Genomic DNA, 25224 nt, shown 5'->3' with positions numbered 1-25224 from the left:
TCAAACGAATCATCTATGCTGAAAAAATCTAAGGACAGTCACAGAAGATGCTGTGATAATCTGAATCCTCCTACCATATACATAAGGTTTGCGTTCACTTGCTCCCGCTATCCAGGCCCAACAGGATCGTGAACAAATAAATATCATGTTAGTACACATTGCTGTGTCACTTATTGCCAATAAACTGCGTAAATAAAAATATATATAAGCCTTTTGATAATGCTTTTGAATATGCTCTACAGTTGCTTTTTATAGTTCGTTTATATAACTCACCATAGTTTGGTCTGTTAATAAGTGCGAGTACAAAAACATTACCATTTATAGGATTTATAATATAAAATTGTAATACATAAAAGTTACACACTAACAATATTCACAAATTACAATATCAAGTACAATTGAAAATATTTAATTAACTTACCGATAGTAGAGCGCCAATAAGGTCAGTAGCGATGGGGTCTTCGGCGCGCATTTTGGGGTCCTCTCTCATCTGAGGGGAGTACAGTTCGGAAGTGCGCAGCATGTCGACCGCGCGCTCGATGCAAGCGACTGTGGACGGTGGAGCGCCCTCTGTCGCCGTGGAGAGGAGGGATATCACCTATGGAATAGAATATTATGTGAAAAAAGGTTTTGACTGAATTGTCCTGCCTGCTAGGATATTATATTATAGAAGAACTTTGTGTGGATTCGAATTGGATACGATGGTTTTATTTTACCAACTACTTATGATGAATAAAAAGTAATAATGTTGTCAGTACAGCTGTAACACTGTAGAAACATTTTTTGATTTACATTTTAATGTTTTTACTGTAATATTTTATGTGTCCAAAATTTCTTATTCATATTCTTAGTCAAGTCGAGCAAAAAACCGTCACGGCCGTACCATCCTTTTCTCGAAGCAATTCAGGCCAATTTCGAACGTTCGTTCTTCTAATACAATCAGCACCAAGTTTAAAAGACCTTTTACCTTAGTGATAGGCGCTTCCAAGGGCAGTCCCTGCAGCTTGGCGAGCGAGGTGCGACGCAGACCGTCGGACGCGACGGAGCGCACGTCGAGCGAGCCGCGCCGGATCGAGTGCAGCGAGCCGCGCGCGCGCTCGCCCTCCGCGCCACTCGCCTCGCACACCACCACTATGTGAGATGTGCTCCTGGGGTTATAATAATATTAAAGCTTGATTTATAGTTGTAAGGGCGAATCTTTCTAAGTTTTTAACAAATTAATAGTAAGTAGTCATTACAGATTCTGGTATACGATGAAAATTGGAACCCAAGTTTTCATTATACATGTATCATAATAAGGTTATATTAGATGTATCCCAAATGACAACGTTATGACGTTATGTAGAAGTAAATGTTAATGACGGTGAATTTTGTCCAGGGGAATATAGAATGTACCTAACTACCTAGTCACTAGATATAACTAGTCATGGCAAGTCGGAAAATCATCACCATTGCCTCCCAGTTGCGCGCACAAAATAGCACGTGTCAAAGAGAGTGTCAGGTAAGGTTGATGTCAACTCATGGTTTTGGTAAGCGCATTCGGGCCTTCTTGGCTCCTTTGCACGCTACTCTACTATGCAGCACCACGACTCATTTGTCAGCTGCAGCATGGGACCTAGACATACCTAGTGAGCGACACGGCGGCCCCCTTGCACGACAGCAGCACGGGGTCGGGCGAGGCGCGGCGCCGCAGCATGACGGGCGCCTCCCAGTCGCGCGCGCCGCTGGTGGCCAGCCGCAGCCCCTCGCCGCTCACGGTGTCGGTGAGCGCGCGCGGGCCCTCCTCCGCCCGCCAGCCCACTACGCGGCACCATGACTTGTTGGTGAGCTGAGGAATGGAAGTTTAATTATGGCAGTTTTGGTGATTGACCCTTGCCTTCTATATGAAGGTCTTTCTCAAATGTTCAATTAAAGAAAAAAATATTTAGTGAGAACGAAAGAGACATGTAAACTGTATTATGATGTGTATTTCAAATTATCAGCTATAATTCTGCAATATAGGTATACATATAAGGATGATTTGTGTTTATTTATTCATCGCTAAACAACATCTATTGCACTTTGCTACTCTGACACTCTGAGTACGTATTCAAACACTACTGTGTCACAGTTCATACAAATAAAAGTCCATCCCACTCACCAGGACCCTCTGCTGGTCATCAGTAATAGCCACGAGGTCCCTGCAGCGGTCAGCAGCCGCGGCAAGCGCGGTGACAGCGGCTACTTGCGCCCGAGCTGTGGCTGCGGCCGACCGCGCCTGAAGGACCTCGGCGCACCATGCTGTGGAGCCTAGCGTTTCTACCATTATCTGGTAGAGAAAAATAAGATAAATAAAATTGCTTTTATGGGAAAGGTTGTGCTTATTTTTTTATGGTTAAAAACCTTCTAAAGATTGACTTGTTAATATAAAAAGTTCTGTAGGTACCATGTTTCGCTTTCTGTTTTCTTTAATAAGCTATAATAAAATTTAATATTTAAAAATGTTAATTATTACACCTAATAAAGAAAGAAATAATTTATTCCAACACACACAAACATACAACAATAGCATTATAAACTATAAAAAGTAATCAATGTGTGGTTAATTATAGCATCCGTATACATATAAACAAATTAAGATATTGAAAATTAGTGATAAGTGACGTATGAGATTTTACGATAGCCTGATTTATCGCGTCACCAACGGAAGTGACATAATAATTTAAGTATTTCCATCACGTGGTCTCATCGAAAGAAAGATAGAATTAATTATTTTAATTATTTTGATACACGCTGTAATCAGATTAGTCATTGTTACGTATATTATTAAAGGCTTATAATCGACCGATCATGCTACATTTTCTTTCAAAATACAGCCACGAAAAAAAAGCTTTATCAATCCATAAACTAAATTTATAACCTAGACATTGCTAACACCTATCGGCACTCACTTAAATGACAATAAACAAGTTCTTAAAATATTCTGAATTTTTTTTATATTTTATGGACTCTATATTTTATACGATCTGGCCAAATGTGGATGACCAAATCGTGAAACGTTGACGATTTAACTATCTGATCAAACTATGTTGGCCATTTCATGAAATGCGACCATTTCGTGAAATGATCAATCATTTCATGAAATGAGCAAATCTACGATATGGCCACGACATAGATACTTATACAATAGTCTACGTCATATGAAGAGCGAGCAAACATTAAAAAAGGATAGACGCCCACATAATCTTCTTCTTCTTCTTCTTCTTATATATAAAAATGAATCGCAAAATGTGTTGGTAAGCGCATAACTCGAGAACGGCTGAACCGATTTCGATAATTCCTTTTTTATTATATTCCTTGAAGTACGAGGATGGTTCTTATGTAGAGAAAACGTAAATATTATGTACCACGGGCGAAGCCGGGGCGGACCGCTAGTTGTATATAAAAATGAATCGCAAAATGTGTTGGTAAGCGCATAACTCGAGAACGGCTGAACCGATTTCGATAATTCTTTTTTTATTATATTCCTTGAAGTACGAGGATGGTTTTTACGTAGAGAAAACGGAAATATGTACCACGGGCGAAGCCGGGGCGGATCGCTAGTACCTACATATATCTATTTGTGATAATATTTCCTTCTTGAACCTGTCTAGAACCTTTCAAGAGATTCCTACATACATTTTGATATAGAAAGAAAATAATGACGTGCCTGCACTTACAATCTTCGCTATGATTCGATAACAAAAGCTAATCATATAACAAGAAACATTATATATTTCTCGATAACAATAAAGAGTCGCCTTGTCATTCCATTCTTGCTCAATGCCGTTTTGATTTTTCCCATCTTTTGTGTTCGAGAAAAGCTTATTAGTCTCGTATTTTATTACATATTATTCTTACGATGTTTGTATCGTCTTGAAAGGAAAGAAAACTGGGATATAACCTTCGCATCTAGTAAATAGGTATTTGTATCTGGTATGGTTTCATATAATAAGTAATACAATATTTTTTGAATACAAATTGTATGATGTATGATTTACCAAATGGCAAATATTGAGGTTTTTTTTTACAGTACAATAGGGGAGCGCTTGGCCACAATCTCGCCTGATGGTAAGCTGAGAAGTGAGATGTGACCTCATGTTCATGTTCACTCTCCTCTTGAAGACCTCCAAAATGTAATCATCGGGGATCACAGATTCAGGAAGCATATATAAAGGCTATATTTTTACACAACAACTGATCGTAAAAGCTTTTGGTTGCTAAATTGTAGGTACCTATAATTACGAGTTAAATACATATTATGTATCAATAAATAGTTATGATAAAGATACTTTCCAGAGTGACAAAAAGTTATCATTTTAAATTGTGTATAAATGATTCAGAATATTATTATTTCTTTTTAAAAATATCTTAAGTGTAACCCACTTACCCTGTTGAAGCCTGCTTCTAGATACGGTAGAACTGCAAAGTCATCTTTCAAGTAAGCACTGGAACAAAAACGAAGAATATAAAATACAATTTACATAAATAAAATTCATTTCATAATCATATTGAAAGACATTTATATTATTTATGCTATATAAAAATCATTTATAAACAAGAAATGTAGAAATTACAAGTTATAAATGTTACACTGTTTAATTATATCCGTGTTAAAGTTAAACGATCAAGATTGTAATCAATCTGATAATTGATGTTTATTTTTACCTCACATGTAATACAATTTTCGCAATTTAATTATTTTCCGACACGTTATCTAAACAATACCTTGGCTGTTGGCATTAATTGGATATAACCATAGTATAAAGATAAAACGAAACGCATAAATAACTTATTTAATGTTCACAATTCTAAGTATACTGCCTAATTTTAATACGTTTTAACTGTGTCACTCTTAATAACGCTTTTGATGTAAATGAAACTTATCGCTCGAAATACCGCAAAAGTTTATGAAATTCCTGCCTCGTAATATCATGTACCTAAATTCCGAATTGGGTTACGTAATTAACTTAAGTTTGAATTTGTGAAACATTTATAAATTAAAGAATTTTGAACGCGATTTATTTATTATATCATCAACATGTACCTATTCTAATTTATAATCCTTATGAAGTAATTATTAGTATTGAAGTATTCTTATAAATGAAGTTGGTATAATTGCTTTTTCATTTATTTTCAAAGGTTTATTCCCGCATCCAATTTCTAGTTAATTAGTGCAGTAACTCGATTCGTAACCATAAAGGATGCTAACGTAGCTCAAGCATATGGCTTCAACTGCCATTAAGGTTCCAATTTAATCACCTGTAGTTAGGCAGTAATTTAATTGAATACTAATATCCGACGGCGACTCCGTCTAGGTTAGATACAGCAAAGATAATTTAATAGTTCAATTATTGCTAATGTAGCAAAATGTGCTATTATCATATCATAATTTTCATTCTCTAGACGGATAAATTATGTTTCAAATTAATATTTTTCACTTTTATTGATGGGAGTACTTAATAAACTCAATGAATGTTTATTTTTGTACAGCCCCGATTTGTATCCAAAAATATTTATACATTCATCAATTCATTATGGAAATTTTTCAATCTCATTTCAACACTCCATCAAAGGTCCTTTTTTATCAAGGGTTTCCTTGTTTAAATATTTCGTAAAAATTTAAGGGGCCCGGGGCCAAGGTCCCTGATTATTCTACACAAATAAATATAGGAACTGAAAAAGGGACCCAATGAATGGGAATAATCTTTGCTTTGGCGAGATCAGAGTACCTTTTGTAACCTTATTGTATGGCGCCAAAAAGTCTATTCTAAATGTCATGTTTAACCTGTTTTGGGAAAGGGTAAGCCACTTTTTTTTTCTATTGAAATAATGGAAGCATTTATAGCTCAATTTGGTTATGTAATTGAGGGATTAACGTTTGAATAAAATTATTGTATGCTGATGTTGTACGTACTTGACAACATCAGTCGTTTTCCTTTAAATTATTTTATTTATTAAATAAATTAAATATAGAAGCGAGTCCGGAACAAAAGGTGAAATAGCTGTGAAATATTCAGTCCCTGCAATTCAGAAATAAATATTCAGAAATATATTCAGGAAAGGTATGTAAATTGCAATTGCAGCTGTTATCCTGGTAAATTCAAATAAAGATTTAACTGAACCGCTTTTCACCTAAGAAATTTTATAAAGTAACGGGTCCTTTCTATTGTTAAATGTCACGAAAATAATAAGGGGGCGACACTAAACGGAAAATGACTGGGATTGTAAGAGGTTTCCGGTTCAACAGAGCGAGCGAGGTGTTCAGTCAGAATACATCTTGGAAAATGCGCAACGATGATTTCCTTACTGATGCGTCTTTAATTGGTATGAAGTTGATGCCGATCGATTTTACCTATACAGGGTGTCCCAAAAAGTAGTGATGAACGGAAGCTGGGAGGTAGAGGACCAAGAGGGCTATCCGAATCACCCCCATGTGTGTTATGCGATTTTTCGTATTTTCGGAGTTATTACATTTTTTTCAATTTTTCATCTATCGCCGAGTACGATGAGATTTTTATTTATGGTGACGTGAATTATTGCGCTAGATGCTTGTTTTTTTTTGTGTGCTAAGCTGAAAGATAGGCCAATTCAGTATGGTAACATTTACTATCGTTAGATCTTCGAATGGAATAAAAAAAAGAATTAAATGCCAAGAAAGATAAAATTACCCAGTATGTTCATAACTTCAAGGGCCCATAAAAAAATAAAATCACATAAAAAAGGTTTTCCATTTGGCTTTTAAAAACTTGCTCTATCGATCAGGTAGCCACCATAAAAATTTCATTTTATTATTCTGAAGGCTTCAATCGAAAAATTGAAATCTAAATGTGGTAAGTGCAAAATTTTTATTAACATGATGATCATTAAAACCAATAAATAGGTGTTTAATTACCAGAATTTTTTTAAATAGCCCCGCTGTTGCTCAGTGCAAGTGCGACATCACCGTAAAAAGTTGTCTTTTAATTGTCTGAATGCTTTTTTATCATTTTTAATGGTTTCTTCTGCTACTATGAATTTCCGGGTTATTTTGTCCAAATTGGGGCATTCTCTCAAGTAGCCGAGGTCTTTTTAGTATCCCCATTGAAAAAAAATCAATGGGGTTTATTCGAGGGACCGTGGAGGCCAGGCTTTAAAGCAGGCGTCACCGGCGCATGCGCAGGCTGCAACGACCAATCCATCTTTCAGGGTATTTTTGCCCTTTAGCCTGGCCTCCACGGTCTCCGGACATAAACCCTATTGAATTTTTTCCGTGGGGATACTACAAAGACGAGAGACTGCCACAATTTGGACGAAATAACCCGGAAATTCATAGTAGCAGAAGAAACCATTAAAAATGATAAAAGAGCATTCAGACATTAAAAAGACAACTTTTTACGGTGATGTCGCACTTGCATTGAGCAACAGCGGGGCTATTTAAAAAAAAATCATTTTTAAACACCTATTTATTGGTTTTAATAATCATCATGTTAATAAAAATTTTGCACTTACCACATTTAGATTTCAATTTTTCGATTGAAGCCTTCAGAATAATAAAATGAAATTTTTAGGGTAGCTACCTGATCGATAGAGCAAGTTTTTAAAAGCCAAATGGAAAACCTTTTTTATGTGATTTTATTTTTTTATGGGCCCTTGAAGTTATGAACATACTGGGTAATTTTATCTTTCATAGCATTTAATTCTTTTTTTTATTCCATTCGAAGATCTAACGATAGTAAATGTTACCATACTGAATTGGCCTATCTTTCAGCTTAGCACACAAAAAAAAACAAGCATCTAGCGCAATAATTCACGTCACCATAAATAAAAATCTCATCGTACTCGGCGATAGATGAAAAATTGAAAAAAAATGTAATAACTCCGAAAATACGAAAAATCGCATAACACACATGGGGGTGATTCGGATAGCCCTCTAAGTCCTCTACCTCCCAGCTTCAGTATATCACTACTTTTTGGGACACCCTGTATATTTGGATTATGCAAATACATTTTACGAAGCCTGTGCTGAACCATAACGTTGTTAGTAGCTTTGTAAATGATGCTCGGAAAATTGGGAGAATCAATACAGCATTAGCGGAAAGCAAAACTTACATTTTCAATTTCCTTTAGCTTTTACTGTAGTTACTGAACGTTTTCATCTGCTGCAGCCTGCAGCTGTATTTCTGTTTCTGTTGTGTGCTTAGTTATCTTTGTTTCTTTTTCGCCAAGAACGACGATGATATGAAGGCAGGATAAGGGAAACTCAAAGGTTAGACACTTTCCAGGATGATACTCAATAGTAATTAATCAAAGGTTAATCGTTATATCATATAAGGTTCTAACTAACTAAAGCGAAACTTTTCATAACGATGTTATGGTGACTAGACAAAACTAAGAGAACGTTAATTATCCACTTATTTTCTACATCTATTTATACATACATACCTAAATGTATATGTATGAGTAAAGAAAACTGTTTTCGGGCATAGTTATTTCATGCTACATTTCACCCACTTAAGTTACATGACTTGGCAAAAATGATATAATCGTGCCTATTCTTCTGGATTGTGGTCAGTTTTTCTTTAAAAAAAAAGAGAAGTAGAAACATTATTATTTATTACCATCTGCTAGGGATAGATTGTTAGTCAGTTTCACAATTTCAGTACATATTCTGCTGGATTATTCGCAATCGTAAAACTGCATCACTTTATTTATGTTCCTATACCTAATTGTAAAAATATACAAAAAATGATAATCGCATAATATTCAAGGCCCTAACTAAGTACTTAAAACAATTGTGAAACTTGCATTTTCATAACGACGTTATAGTTTAGTTTGCACGACCGGTTTTAATTATGTCGTGACGGAGGGCTGTTGGAACTTAGCATTTAGGGACTTTAAAGTTGTCGTGTCGTGTCAACAAACTGTTTGCTATTATGGGGGTTGTCGACTTTAAACGAGTCGGAGTTTATTGTTAATGTGCTGGTTTATTCTACAGTAAACCAGTAAAACATATAACAACTATATTTTTTATTGTAAACCAATAATAAGTCCCGTGGTTATATCGTTGGCATAGGTTTGCGATTTGCAAAACTAATATTTTGGAAGACCACGTATCTAGTAATATAAATAATATTGCTACGTGGTTACTGGTTATACTTATTTATTATGTGTATTAAGTATGAAAAAATATAGGTGTCGACTTTATCATATTTGCCGCGTCATCTCTACAAAAATATAAGGATCGAAGAATAGAATGTCAGGAATTTTGATCTCTTACGTATCACGTATAAATTTTTCTTACATTATTTTAATCGTACAGTATTGTATATATAATAACTCTTTGATATATAAATTGAAAGGGATTGACAAGAAAGATATTCACATCATGTTATAATCTTATAAAGCGTTTAGTATTACCCTAATTCCTTTTCGCTTACTCAATTTGCATTCCTAAGTAGTTAAAACTTTTCTGAAAGTTTAAATATTTGCTAGAGAAAATATAACACCGCTCATCTGACTTTTGGCTATCCACTAAATTCCAACGGCGCTTAAAACTTATACCACAGTAATAAAATAATGTAGTAAATAGAAATTTTTTTAGCTTACATTTATTTAAGCTAATGTTTTTATAATGTTGTTAATTATATTTTTGTTTATAAACAACTCATTATTAAAACTGTCAAAGAAGAACATCGTAACACAATGCAGTTTATCTTAGAAACTTATATGTACATTGGTACAGTAGTATTTTACTACAATATAGATATTATATACATTCCGTGTATAATATATTTGTCATGGAGGACTGAAATTTTTTCTCAATCGAGTATAAGAATAAGAAACAGTAACAAAATACACTCAATCAATTTTACACAAAGAATAAAAATGTTATATTTGTATCACAATTGAGTTTAGCTTTTAATTAAGTTCCAGATGATATTCCCGCCTACACTGTCGTTCAAAAACAAGAGGATAATTCGATTTTTGTTTACGTATTTTTGCCAAAATAACGAGGCGCCTAAAAGTATTTTTTGAAACAATATTGCTTATTCTTTGTTGTGCTTTATTTCATTTGCTAAAGTTTTTTCGATTTTTTTTAACAGTTGTAAGTACATGAGAGATACAGCTGGGTGGTTTTGGTATTTGGGTTCAATCTATTATGAAGGCTGATAAAAAAATATTCGCAAAGCATAAAACTCAAAGGTTTATCACCTACTTGTCCGTAAATAATCTTTTCCGTAAAGTCTACGTGAAATGAATGTCGTATATCCTTAAAAGGGATATTTATTACTCATCTAAACTAAAATATAACAAAGGAGAGACATTTTTGCTTATACTTAATAATCTCCGACCAGAAAACTGATTACAAAAATACTTTCATCACCAGAAGAGATTTATTTGTGACATAATGTACAGTTTTGATTCTTTCCAGAGTTTACCGGGGCAGAACCAAGAGGATTAGCAAGTGTTAAAGTATAGACGATGGTGACATCGTCTATTATGATTAATAATTAGCGCGTGAGCGCTACTAATAAAATAATTTAGTTTGTAAGTTTTAAATGCATGGATCACATGTTCAGCCGCAAGCGACCATAAGCATCTACAGCAATTATAACTTTTTAATGAGGCGGCCATCTTTAGAGTAATTGGGAAACATGGTTTGGAAGATTGGTGTTTATATATTATAATAGCTGTTAGTGTAATAGTTTTAAAGATACAGAAGAGATTTAACTTATTACTCTAATACAATACAAGATCAAAATTATATGAATGAAGACTAAAGAGTCGTGCTAAAGAACCATTTCCCAATACTTTCATATATATATACTTACTTAGGTATACATACAATAAATAATGGTTATTTATAAAATAGCTTCTAATTGTTTTATTTCAAACATTTAATTAAGTTGGGATATTTCAAATGTTCAAAACTCAAAAACAACTACAAAATAGTGTTTAAAATCAATGTTCGCCTAACCTTTTGTTCAACCTCTAGACGAGTTGATTGCGAAACCTTTACGGGCACTAAAATGGCTTATTTCATTAAAGAGATTTAGATGTTACGGATATTGCATCTACTTTACACTGCTTTTGTTATGTATTGCGTGATAAAGCATAATTGTAGAGCTTTATTACGTTGTTTCAGAATCTCTCTAGGAGTATTCTTAAATATATTATTCTATCTTGTATCCTTTTTACAAGGGTGTAGTAATATATCTTACCTAATCTGTTGAAATAAAAGCCCCAAATCGTGTTGCTCTAAGCATAAAATTCAAGGACAGCGCGACAAATTCGGGTATTTTTGTCCTTCCACTTATCTTTTAAAAGAGATAAAAATGGGCAAAATTGCTTGAAAAAACGAAAATATCTATTAAAAGTTCCTAGTTACATTATATTTGGAAATTAAATTTTATAACACAAAATAATAAAATAGAAAATATGAAAATGCAAATGTAAACGTTGAGATAATTGATAAAGATAGAATCAAAACCAAAATCCAGTTTAAGTTATGTGTTTGAATAACATAAGACTGTTTTTCCCTATATTATAATAATGTACATTGTACATAGGGCATATATTATGATAATGACAGTAACAATAGTTACGTTTCATTTACAAAAAACAACAAAATATAACGACTTCGTAGTAAGTTTTTATCAGTCCATGTTAGATCTAACTGTAAGAACAGGCTTCTTTCAGGCGAGTTTATAGCTGATAATAAAGATGCGGGTTGGTAGACGTGAAATGTCGTCCATTTTTTGTTTTTTTTTTTGGACATGCTTGTTTCTTTACTATGTTTACTTCACGGACTGAATCATTTAATTCAGTGAACATTATAATGTGCAGAAAAATTTAAAATGTCTACCTTTTATCTAACGTTTAGAGCCACAACTCTATAATTGCAACGCTTAAATTATTCTGCATGCAGCTTTTTATTACTTAGCCTTATTTTTTTAATAAAAAAATACACCATGTTTCAAGCATTTCAAATGTCAAAGTTTATTGAAAAAAGACTAGGATTATTCAGCGTTTAGTTATTATACTCTTATATGTACAAGAAACCACTCTAAATAATTGTTATAAATGATTATTTCACCACAACGTGAACATTTCAATGACAGACTATTTTGTATTAGGTATAACTTTGTGCTTTGTGACAGTTTAATTATTTTGAAATGTATTTGTAAATTACTATGTTCAATTTGAATAATTTCATTTATAAGTTACTAGCTCTCCGCCCGCGGCTTCGCCCGCGTTTTCGTTTGCCCGCATAGTTCCCGTTACCGTGGGATTTTCCGGGATAAAACCTATAATATTTGTTAATCCAACAAATATTATAGGTTACCCTCTTGTGTGTTAAATTTCATTGTAATCGGTTCAGTAGTATTTGCGTGAAAGAGTAACAAACACACACACATCCTCACAAACTTTCGCATTTATAATATTAGTAGGATAGGATAGGTTAGGAATTAGGATGTTGTATAGGTTACTAATTTTCTTCTTACTAAACAGCTTTGCGGTACTGTGACTTCGTATTGTATTAAAAGTACAAACTGTAAAATTTTTATTTTTTGACAAAAAGTATGTTCTATATTTTTGAAGTGAAACTTCTGTTTCCGGGTTGGAAAAAAATTTAGTGTCACATTTTTGCGTTACGCGTGACATTTTTCCGTTACGCGCCATTTACGCGCCATCTTTTTCTTATCCCTACCACGCGTGATTCGACGTATTTCTGTAAAGATGCATATAGTTAATTATTTTTTTTTAAATAAGGTCATAAAGAAGTTTCACTTCTTACGTGTGTACACTAAGTACACGCACACATTTTTTTATTCTATTTATATCAAATTATTTCCAATAATTATGTACCAATTTAGAGTAGCATTTTGATGTTTATTGATTGATTGAATACCCAATCTATTTTCAGAAGGCGTTATTATCATAAAATATTCAAAAGCAATTTTCATTAATTACCTACCAAATTAGTTCGTGTTACAGAAGTCCATTTATTGTTAAAAGTAAATTTTCAAATATCCTCCGCTCTCCAGAACTATTTCTATTTTTATCAAATGAGTAGAAATACTCATTAATAAAATCCTGCGGTTTTATGTCCTAAATAGTTCGTGCCATTGATGAACAAAATACAACAAAGGCTAACTCCAGTGTATTCACATAACAGGGCTTTAACCCGAAACAAAATTCTGTTAAAAACAAAGCTTGAGGCTTTCACGGGACTTGCCACGTGTCAATATCACGTTTGGTTCTCTCTGACACAGTTGCTGGAATAACAGGATTGATGCTCTTTGATGTTAAGCTTCAACGTGTAGCCTAGACTGTTTTTTTGGTTCTAGACAAAGTTGCGAAAAGAACTATGTTTTCCATGTTATGAAATTAATGAGCCTGAAAAACATTTCTAAGACATTTCTATAAGTTTTCATATGTGAAATGAGTTTAGTATAGAAACCTTTTAAAATAACATTATCTGTATAGAAATTCGATTCAACCTGGTCTTATAAATTTATAGCAAATTGCAAAACAATATTTAACATCACAACGGAATAATTAAATTAAAAACGTATAAACTCTCCAATGCGCGTCAAATGAAATTCATTACGCTTCAAAATTAATTATCCTTTCATCAAAGTACGGTTACAACTTATTTTACCCTTTATTCATCGAGTCGCTAGGGACTGGCTCCTCGAAGATAATACAGCATCGCAAGTAAGGCCACAGCCTTATAACAATAAATAAGTTTATGTAGGATGTGCGTGGTAGTGGCTCTAATAAGAGGCGCTTGAAATAGAAAATCATTACAGTATTTCCAAGTTATTTTAGACGATAACGTTTTCTGAAATGTAAATTAATAAGGACTTATTCTGGGATATTTTAACATTTAACATATTCTATTAACATTCGTAATTTTCACATTCCCTTAAAAGTAACTTTATATACTCATTTAGGTATTGTGCAAACAAAAGTATGAATTTTTATTTCTTATATGTTTTTTATTAAGCTATTACATAGCTTCTATCGCGGGCCTTGAGCGCGGGGACCGAATCCAGAAATTGCGTAACGAAAAACCTCACGCTCCCCACTCCGACGGACACGGAGGTGTGGCTTAAAGGCATAGCATGCAATAGCTTTACCGCGGCAGTCCCCGAGTGCCACACGTCTTTTTTTTATTTCTTATATTGTTTGGCCAAGTATTAAAAATATTAATAAAGACAATATTATGTTTGATTTTATAATAACGTGAAAGCTTCCTGTTTTATAATGCAGTTATGGCTTGGAGGGATTTCCTTGATACTAAAATCGAAATCCGCTTGTCCGTTTATAACGAATAAATCGTTTTTATGGATCGTTCAAAAGCCGAAACGTGTTGCTTGTTTTGCGTCAGACGTTTTATGGGATAAACAATAACTTTTTTTTGTGTTGGGGAAGTTCCTTTTTGATATAAACTGATTGCTAGTAAATTACAATTAGTTTTGAGTCATTTATGAAGAGCGACAGAATGAAAGAAAACCGATTTTTTTTTGAGAAAACATTTGTCTATTAATTATTTTACTTTTTATTATATAATTACAATTTATCCTATCCTATCCTACTAATATAATAAATGCGGGAGTTTGTGAGGATGTATGTTTGTTTCTCTTTCACGCAAATACTACAGAACCGATTACAATGAAATTTAGCACACATATAGAGGGTAACTTGGATTAACACATAGGATAGGTTTTATCCCGGAAATCCTCTGGGAACGGGAACTATGCGTGTTTTTCTTTGAAAACGCCAAATAAGATTGAACATAAAAGAACCTGATTTAATATAGAAAAATTGATGGTTAATTTATTTAAACATTTTACAGGAATTAAATTATACAAGTAACATAAAATAATAACAAACACTGAAGTTTCGTTAGTCTTAAATCACTAACTAGTAATTGGTACAAAACTCAACAAACTTGAAATATTAAAAAATTAAGGACACAGTTAAAACGTTGAGGCTCTAGCAAAAATAAGAAGAGTACTTACTCAGTCGTTTAATCGAAGTTTAATCGTCTTTACTAATTTATGGCGGATATTTGGTGAAGGAGTAATCTTAAATTGTTCTTAAAATATTCTGACCTTTGTTTATGATGTAAATTACACACGCGGGCCTCTTAATTGAAAATATTACCTTTAAAATTATTATCAATTATTTTTTTCGTTCGATAATAAAATAACCATTAGCCGGGTTGTAAATATTGTATGATGTTGTTGGATTCTTTTATTTGGGTCATGAGGTATTCGCAATGTAAATGCAAACATACATAACTTTAATTGTAACATCAAAGCATTGCTACTTTCATGTCCGTGGCCTTCTTCCTTATATCAACACTTACCAGCTGTCTTCTTTTTATGTTTCTGTTATGCTGAATATGAGAGTGTTGGATATAGTTTATAGGTACATTTGTGAATGTTTAGAAATCATTCACAGATTTAGTAATACATACTTTATTGAAGTGAAACTTCTTTTGGCGCGTTGAGAGTTAAATTTCAAGATTCGCGTCATGGTAATACCACGTCATGGAGTAAGGCGCGATGGTTTTGGTTTCTTTGAATTTTGCCTAAGGAGTTTCACTTCTGTCACGTGTGCTTGGCACACACGCTCTTTTGTATATTGTTCGTACCGTCTTGACAATACATAGGTTTATACATTGTATTACATAGTATTGGGGAACTAAGGAATATAGAGCTTTTATTAAATAGATATATTTTTCTGTTTGCCGCTAAATCCAAAAACCGAAATACGTAATCGAACAATTTGCTTGCCTCATATGATTTTATCTGGACATTATGATATATGCCTGTATTCACTTTCTACTTAAACTTTAGTGAAACCCAAATTACTTAAATTTAACAATTTGTGTTCAAACCCAAACAAACTTTATTTGCAAAAGTCAGAGCTCTGTCGGTATAATTGAGTTATTTTATGATGAATTGTTTTCATCGCTATAAATCTTTTATTCATAAAAAAGTTTGTAAAATCTTTTATTTATTTAAAGCTTTGTTCCGACTACAATTTATTGTGTTCGATGTTAAACTTTGAAATACTAATAGTTATTCATACTTCATATAACTAAGTACCTACATTTATTTTGAATAATATATTATAATATACTTATTTAACGTCGAAAGAACACAATTCGTTCAATAATTTTAACTACGTAATAAATTGGCATTTAATTGTATTGGTTATTATGGTTTACCTACTAATTCGATACCTACCTTATAGAAAATGTTTACTACGTAGTCATTTTTAAAAATCTTACTTTACCATCGTCAAAACGCTTTACAACTGTAAAAATATACCCCGCTATAATCGCGATGCACATAACAGTTAAATTTTCTTTTATTTTCATTCCAAACAAAACTATTCTCATAAACAAGCCCGGAAAATAATATCAGTTCAGTAAATTGTAGCTGTCACGCGATATAACTTGCATTCTATTTTAAAAATGCCAACAAAGGCAAAACAAAATATCACAAAGTAAAGATTCCACCGTTTTACCTTATTCGTGCCTTTGTCTCGTGATAAAATTAAATACAATCCTTGCTTTGAACTTGGCTTCACTGTTTACTATTTTAATATGAAAATGCCGCTGTACATTTGCGGAGTATTAAATCTGTGTAATTTAATACCGATAAAAAATAAAAGACAATATTTAATAGCTTACAGAAAGAAGCAAACTTTTAAGAAGCAACGCTTTTTTCTGGACTATATAATGATAAATGATATTGTCTATATGGACATCTTTTTTTATGAACTACTGACAATATGTTTTATGTTAAGGAACTCATTTAGTTGTTCCGAGAAATTGGGTGTTCTTTGAGCAAAGGACGAATTGCCGCGAGGCAAATGGATTACTTTTAAGAAAATGCTTGAACATGGCCAATGCCTTTGAAAATGCTTTGGGGCATTGTCTGTGATTAAATTGATAATGGCCAACAGCAGTTTTCGGAAGTGAATACCTAATAGAAATAGCATAATTTCGTTTGAAGTTGCATATAATGAAATTTTCAAGCAAAGATCACTGAATGAAATACAATTCTGTACCTATTCTGTTACATTTTTGTACAAATCCTACGGAAGGCGATCAAGCGTGTAAACATCACAGATTAAGATAAAATTTTAGACCATTACTCACTTTCTGAAACATTTCCACTTATTTCACAAAGTATAATGGATGATTTGTTTAAATGATGGTTAACTACTTCGTCGTTTTTATAATGATAAATACCTACTGCATTTGAAAAGCGTTACAGGTTTTCAGTTAATGATTTAAACTGTTATAGAACAATACTATTTAATATGTAGTTGTGTGGGTTAAGGTGCAAATGCATTGCATATATAATATTTTGTAAACTGCTCGAGGTAAACGTTCAAATCGGTGACCAGTCTTCTAAATCAACAAGATTTTATTCTTCATCTGCTCCTTATTACAACGCTCTAATGTAATTACATATATTACCAAATTATGTATCAAGGAGAAGGCAAATATTCTGGTCTAGAATCTCTATTATATAATATTATAGGTTCTAATATACAACGCGGTAAGGAACTGCTTTATTATGCTCTTCGCTTAATAACGTAAACCTTAACGTGTAGGTGTTTGATGTTCCCATTACCATTTATTGATCTCTTACAATGGGATGTGCTGCTAGTGAAACCTCCGCACTATTTAATGGGCTATCCAGTTTATATTTTTAAAAAGTTTGTAAATTATATGTTATGTGAAAAGGTTTTATTTAAACAGATTAAGCGAAAAACCATGTATGGAATTTTATAATGCATAATAAATTAATAGAAGTAAATGTGAAAATTCTATAAAATAAATTAGGTAACACAAATGTTATCATATTAGTAAGCCATTTTGATTTTAGATCGATGTAGCTTCTAAATTATAGAACGTAAAACGGAACTAACGGATTTGTCAAATTCGGATGTAGGTAGTATTATTATAATAGAGTAAAATGAAGAAACCCTTATAAGTGATAGGTAATATTTTCTCCTATACAAGTTCTGCTTGGAAACTGTTAGTTTATACAGGGTGTAATCGTTAAGTGTGCACAAGCGATTATTCCGTAACTATTGCAGATATCAAAAAACTTTAAACTGATATCGAAAGTACTTAACCTAATGAGTAAAATGGCCATAATAAATTTTTAAAAATAAAACGAGAACTAACCAAAAATGTTACATTAAACGCTCCCATACAATTTATTTCCCATACATTTTGTATTCATAGTAGATTTTCGAAGTGACGTCCTTATTGTGCAATACAATGAGGAGGTCTATTTACAGTTTCTAAATGAACTTCCCTCCAAATTTGCGAAGTAATTAAAGCAGAAAACCAAAAAAACAAAAAAAAAGCTAAAATCTTTCATATTAAATGTATAGGTTGATCCAAAAGTAATGATAATTGGGTATTTCCTGTGCACATAAAAATATAAAATAAATGTTTTATGCTTGCTCATGTAATCACTAAGTTATCACAAAAAAATTATATCTACAGGCCACGTTTCCAAGTATTTACATTAATTTTAATGTGAACAGTGCGAGCCAGAATGTTTCCCGACGAAAAGAAGAAACAACGATTCGACATTTAGAGGGTGAATTTCTAAATTTTTAATGAGATCAGGATAATTTTTTGTCACGATTTGTGACCATGGGCGTTACCTGGGTTCACCATGTTTATGCTGAAACCAAGAAACAATCAATGGCCTGGATGCGAGCTTCCAAAGTGACGGTGAAGATTTTCAAAGTGAAAATTAGTGGGATAGATTAAAGCCGTAGTTTTTTGGGACGCTGAAGAAATGTGGAATATTTTAAGAAGGTAGCCACTACTACACAGGGCTCTTACTACACAGACCAAATTAAAAAATTGCGGGTAGGTTAGTAAGAAAAAGAGACATGGCAAACTTCGGTCTTGAATGTTGGTTCACCAAGACAACGCACCAGATCACAAAGCGTCAGTTGCGATGGCTGCCAATCAAAAATCGGCATTGAAAATGCTTGAACACCCACCCTGTTTGTAAGATCTAGATCTTACAAACAGGTATAATAAACTCCTAGTTAATTCTATCTCTTACCTCGGCACAAGAAACACCGTCGATACAAGAAATTTTAAGACGACAGCGAAGTGATGGCCGATTTTGAGGGGTTTTTGTAGATGAAGTCAAAGTTTTTTTTTTCTAAGTTAAGGAAAAAAAATATCGAAGTATATTATCTAGTTGGAAGACTATCTAGAGAAATACATAATTATTTTAACTGTAATGACCTTGTTTAATATTGATTATCATTACTTTTGGATCAACCCATGTACATGGGATATTCATATCTCATACTAAATGTATGGGAGGGTTTAAAGTTAATTTTTTAGATATTTCTCGAATTATTTTTAAAAATTTATTATGGCCATTTTACTCATTAGGTTAAGTACTTTCGATATCAGTTTAAAGTTTTTTGATATCTGTAATAGTTACGGAATAATCGCCTGTGCACACTTAACGATTACACCCTGTATAGTGTATACGCAGGTATAACCCTGACCCAATTCCTAGCTATGGCTCCGGCACAAAATGTCACACATGTCTTGTGTCACCCATGGAACCCTTGTTGGGAAATTTCCCTGGTTTTGTTTGTGAAATAGTTAATGTTCAGCCTGTCATATTATTCTGTCTGCTATTTATGAAGCGTAAAATAAGCGTTTTAAAAATAACTTAATACAAATTTTACAAGTGCACATACCAAAACAAAATAGCATACATATTTTCACCTTCAGACATAGTTCTCATTTCATCGACTCATACCATACAATATGCATTCCTGTTTCGACTTCTGTGCTTCTCCTGTTCATCGTTCAAATTTTCAGAATTAAGAGTATTTTTGGCAACATTTTTTTTATGTTACGTCGACTAACGTTCGGAAGTATTTTTCTATGATATCAATATTTCAAATAACCATTGGCGGACCCAAAGGCCGGCTAACAAAGTGGTTGAAGGGAAATTCGTAGCACAGAATTATTACCCTTTCTCCATAAATGTGAAACCTCTACACTATCTTAAATTATTTAGAATTATGTATAACCACTCACCTCTTTTTGACGACTGCTATAAGAACGGTGTGTTGTGTGTTTTTCAAGCCTCGTATTGCTCTGAAACAATATACAGCGAATATTAATAAAGTGACGTCATGGATCCTTTAAGAGCTTCTTTGAATATTATGTTAATGTGGCGTAACTACGTAAGATGACAAATTGCGTTATTTCGTTGTAAAATATTAATGTTTTTGTTTTATGGTGTTATAATTTAGGTTCTAATGGATCTGTTTCAGTAAGTAATAAGAAAATACAATATTTGCGTTGGTGTACACTATATATGTCAACATTTATTTCAAAACTACATTGCTATTACAATTCAATAAAATAATTCTGTGACAGAATTTTAAATTATAATCTCTTTCCTCTCCATTAACCATAATAAAATACGACAAAATATAATCGAATATTTCTAAGAACTATCTCTATGTTCATTTTAATTAAAAGTAAGCTTTAAAGCTTCACTCAAGCAAAGCTCATTACACATTTCACATTGCACTTCCACGTAGTCTTTGAAAACATGCCAATTGATGAACAGTATTATAATTAGTTACATTTGCAAAAGCGTATTCATTTACTTTATTCATGCATTCAGTTGAAATGATATTACCTACTAACTATATTAGAGCGACGCAATAATATTCATGATAATATTGTAAAGTAGGATTCAATAAACCATATGCATGCATGAATATAAGTTTGAGTGATTGAACGAATACACTTTAGTGTACATTACATACGAAATACAAAGAAACACCGTTTGACTGACATAAAATGATACAAACATGGTTGACTAAAAACTGTTTTCTATAAGTCTACGTACATCATATTGTTCTTAAAATAATTGGTATGTCTTACCGCAATATCAAAATATCCAATAGGAGAATAGATTTAGGTAACACAAGATTTCGCATCCTTTGAATTTGGTTAAATTGATGTCTTTGAGAGCGGCTTAGGGCGCGTTCCCACTATGTCGTAACGACTAATTTATCGTTCGACGACTGTCGTCTCTACCTGTTCCCATTATAACGATTGTTTGTCGTCAACATTTTTTATCGTTTAGCGACTGTCGTATCTAGCTGTTCCCATTGGATCGCGACCACATTTTATCGTTTCCTGGGAGTCGCTTTGTCGTTTTACACATCATCAGCAAGCTACAAATCTAGTCGCCTCTGCGTTCGCTTGGTGATTACTAGTGCGTTTACTCTCCTGAGTTCAATGGACGTTATAGAGTTGCCGTCCACGATTTTTTATCGTTTTACGACTGTCGTGCTTGCCGTTCCCACTGTCACGACAAAGTGTCGTCACTGCAAAAACTGTCGTAGACGACAGTAAATCGTGTCGTTCTAAATGTGAACACCTCCATTTAAACATATAAGCCACGACACTTAAAACTACACGATTATCTGTCGTCACGACACGGTGGGAACGCGCCCTTAGAAACAAAGGGTGCCGTTAAGGGTTCCAGAGTGATGTGCTGAATGCGGTGGGAATTTGCATGATAATCAGTTTTCAGTTTGCCTCAGCTTAATTTTGTATCTGCGGTGAAACTTTATAACAAAACCGTACAATTTTCCAACCTTTTACTTGTATAATTTTCTGGGCATTTGTTTTTTGATTGTGATGTTAAGACCTTAAAGTTCCTTGTTGTTTATTTATAACGTATGTCTCATTTGTATACCCAAGTATAGATCAATATAATACATTTTAATAGATTCCATACCCATGGATTCTAAAATACACCAAACGGAACACTCAAAATAATGAATAGAGAACATTTTTAATTTTTATAACATTTTGAAGTGTAATCTCCTATATCAATAGAGATAATTTTTAGAGCCAGTTTTTTCATATTGCCTCTATAATCAATATTAAATTTCACACATAATCCATTTCGCAACAAAACATAAAATTCGCACAAAAACATTATTTTACACACTAAAAAGTCTGCATAAATTGCGCCAACAGTCATATTTGAAAACTCGGAAAAATTGTCAAAGTGAATGAAGAGCTTTGTGGCGTGGACATGGCGGGTTTTATGCTCTCTTTAACCAATATCAATTATCATTGGGACTTTTGTAGTACTATTATATATTCTGTGCTTTTGTATCAAAGTAAACTGTAATATGGAAAGTCAATAATATCGTTGCTTTTGTTCTTGCGGTTCGTACGTCAAATGCACTAACGTTGAGTAATTTTCTTGCACATGCTTTTATGCTTTTCCGATGTAAATTGAAAATGAAATTATTTCGTCGTAAGAGTATATACAACAAATAAATTAAGTTGATTATTAAAAAAGTAGATAAATATACGTTCAAAGTAGGTAACATACTATATTTTGTGCGCGTCAATAGATTATGAAAAATTGTTTTACATAAAAAGATGCAACTTTTAAAAACTCAAACACAATTTAAGCGAGAATAAAAATCTTCAAGGGAGTGAAATAAGAAGATCGATATCTGATATGAACCGAGTCGCGTCATATCTAAAGAATTGATACTTTTAAGAAATCTAATACGAAAAGTTATGTAATAAAATACTGTTAAATATTAAGTATGTCCGGAGGATTATATTCCTTTTAGGAAACTCGATGAGCCTTTTTTGATTGCTTACCTTCGTGGAGTTTTAGCATGGGTCTTTTTTATGCTGTTAATATTAAAATAATGCAGAGACAATGATCATCAACGAAAGATGTTTTCTTCTCATTTAAAAATATTATCCCTTTTTTTATTGACAAATGGAGAAACGTGTGAATGAGATTCATCATTCATCAAACCATTCTGATTTCAGTATGGGTATAAATTCGCATCTATCTGTCTGCCTGTGTTGTTGTGAGCTGCTAAACAATTTTGAATGAGTAATACATAAGATATACAGAACAGATATACACACACAGCAAGACGAAACTAGAAGATATTATATAAAAACTAGCGGTCCGCCCCGGCTTCGCCCGTGGTACATATGAAAAATAGATGTTGGCCGATTCTCAGACTTACCCGATATGCACAGAAAATTTCATGAGAATCGGTCCACCCGTTTCGGAGGAGTATGCAGACTAACATTGTGACACGAGAATTTTATATATAAGAATATGTATAGTCTAGCCGCTAGCGCAATTAGTTTTAACGCATTACCCACAAATGTCTAAAGATAATCCTTTAGTCATTAGTCACTAAGGACCTTCTAAGGACACAAACATGTCAGAAGCGTTGACGAGCACGAGCATATGAAGTGTGTTTAGGCTTCTTCCAATAACCAGACTAAGTTTAGGTGGCATGTTTTATCCATATTGATACGAGTCTGAGTGCTTTTAATTGATAACGTAAATCGATTAAGTTTAAGATGTGTAAATTTTGTTATTAATGTGTAAGAAGTTATAAGATTTAAAAAATAAAGTAATTACTTAGCATACAGACAACTAAAAATTACTAATGACTAAATAATAACTATGGTAAATATAATAGCCCAAAAGTTTGTTATTATAGGAAAAATTCGTAAAATCTTTTTCATATACGTACGTAATCAAAACGTAATTAAATTGTGAGGTACCTGGAAAAAGTTTATTTGTTAAATTTTATGTGTTTATTTTTGTAAGTAAGATCGCGTGATTAAAAACGTACACGTTCATATGTAAATTTCAGAAACTCATGATATTGATCGTCAGAGCTATAAATGTATAACAGCGTTTCTCAAACTGAGAAGAACACCGCTTACCGCTTGTATTGTACTTTTTATTCTTTTTGCTAAGCTTAACAATTCAATAGCAACTTTATAAAGCATCCATTTTCAATTTTTTTAGGTAAAGTACATTAAGAAATAAAAATACCGTTTTTTATTTATATAATTATTACGAACTACAATTTGTAACTAGATATTTTTTAGTATGTAGTAAAACTAAAGGTAGTTCTTATATGTATATGTTACGGGCAATTTGATAAGTCCGGGCACTATTAATGGTACTTATGAATAATGCCCAGTTAATCACGTTGCCCGTAACGTGTAAACAAATTTGGTCCTAAATCAATTCCCACAATGTTTGAAGAAAACACCCTCGTCCCTCATAAATGTCCTTTAAATATCGATATTGCTTTCAACTCAATATTAAAATCATGCATTGATTTGCTCCAGTTTCAATTAAAGCCGACTGCCTACTAAAGTTATTTGTTTTGTTCACAATAATAATTATACAATTAGTAGACAAATAGAGAATAGTATGAAAAGACTAGTACACAAATAGAGATTTTTTTGCTTAGGTATGCTTAACTTTGGGTTTTTAATGTAATGCTTTTTCATGCTTGTGCAGGTTTTAACTATAAATTCAGTATTTAAACACTATAAATGATGTTCAATTGTAATCAAATCTAATTAGATTTGTAATGAAAATAATAATGTACCAAAACAGAACAATATATTTTAGAACAATATAATATCTTAGGATCCAGAAATAAGGCAGTACGTCCTCATCTCCATTCATGTAGAAATCCTGATTGATATCAAGGTTAGAGCGATTTCATATCAAGTTATCCTTGTAATGTGAGATGTAATAACATCCTGACTAATATTATAAAGAATTAAAGTTGTAAGTTTACCTATAAAGTTTTTTCTTCTGATATATTGATCCGATCATGAAAATTCTTTAACAGAAAGCTATAGGTACAATTTATTAGTGAAATAGGCAATTTCAACCCACAGTCAATCTGCGCAAAGCAGGGGCAAGCGGCTAGTAACTTAAAAGTAACCAGCTGAAAGCTCTTAAAAGGAAAACTAGACGCCTGAGGGTTTGAAATAAAACGCTATCCAGATGTTAAGTGTTTAACAGGTATAAGTATTCATTCAAATATTTTTTGTTGGTAAATTAATAGCAAAGCATTTTTTGTACGTCAAAACTACCTAACTTGACAAAGTAAATTGACCCTGTTAATATGGGTAAAAGGGTTTGACAGAAGTTAATGAAAAGCGTAGGAGTCAAGAAATGGCGAAAACGGGCGTGTATCTTCTAGTTTCTATTTCATAAATATCGTATAACAGAATAAACTTCAGTTAGTTTCGTCTAAATGGACAAGTCAATAACCGCACGGTTGGGA

At 32.9% G+C, this 25224-nt stretch overlaps 1 protein-coding gene across 3 annotated transcripts in view; it reads right to left on the bottom strand.

Annotated features, from left to right (window-relative positions):
* Positions 1-25224, bottom strand: part of Pde8 (phosphodiesterase 8) — a 156741-nt gene that overhangs the window by 5351 nt on the left and 126166 nt on the right. For all 3 annotated transcript variants that reach the window (XM_089704805.1, XM_089704804.1, XM_089704806.1), the window contains 6 exons: positions 20138-20197; positions 4409-4466; positions 2141-2308; positions 1626-1828; positions 968-1148; positions 422-598 (listed from right to left, as the gene is read on the bottom strand). In XM_089704805.1, the coding sequence (XP_089560931.1) occupies positions 422-598; positions 968-1148; positions 1626-1828; positions 2141-2308; positions 4409-4466; positions 20138-20197 (847 nt within the window). The remainder of the gene's footprint in view (positions 1-421; positions 599-967; positions 1149-1625; positions 1829-2140; positions 2309-4408; positions 4467-20137; positions 20198-25224) is intronic.

Source organism: Colias philodice, chromosome 16 (assembly GCF_061535455.1).
Source record: "Colias philodice isolate Cphi_HAF_F1 chromosome 16, ilColPhil1 Martin Lab GWU primary, whole genome shotgun sequence".
NCBI classification, from domain to species: Eukaryota; Metazoa; Arthropoda; class Insecta; order Lepidoptera; family Pieridae; genus Colias; species Colias philodice.
Note: the sequence above shows the minus strand (reverse complement) of the source record. Positions and strands in the feature narration are given on the sequence as shown.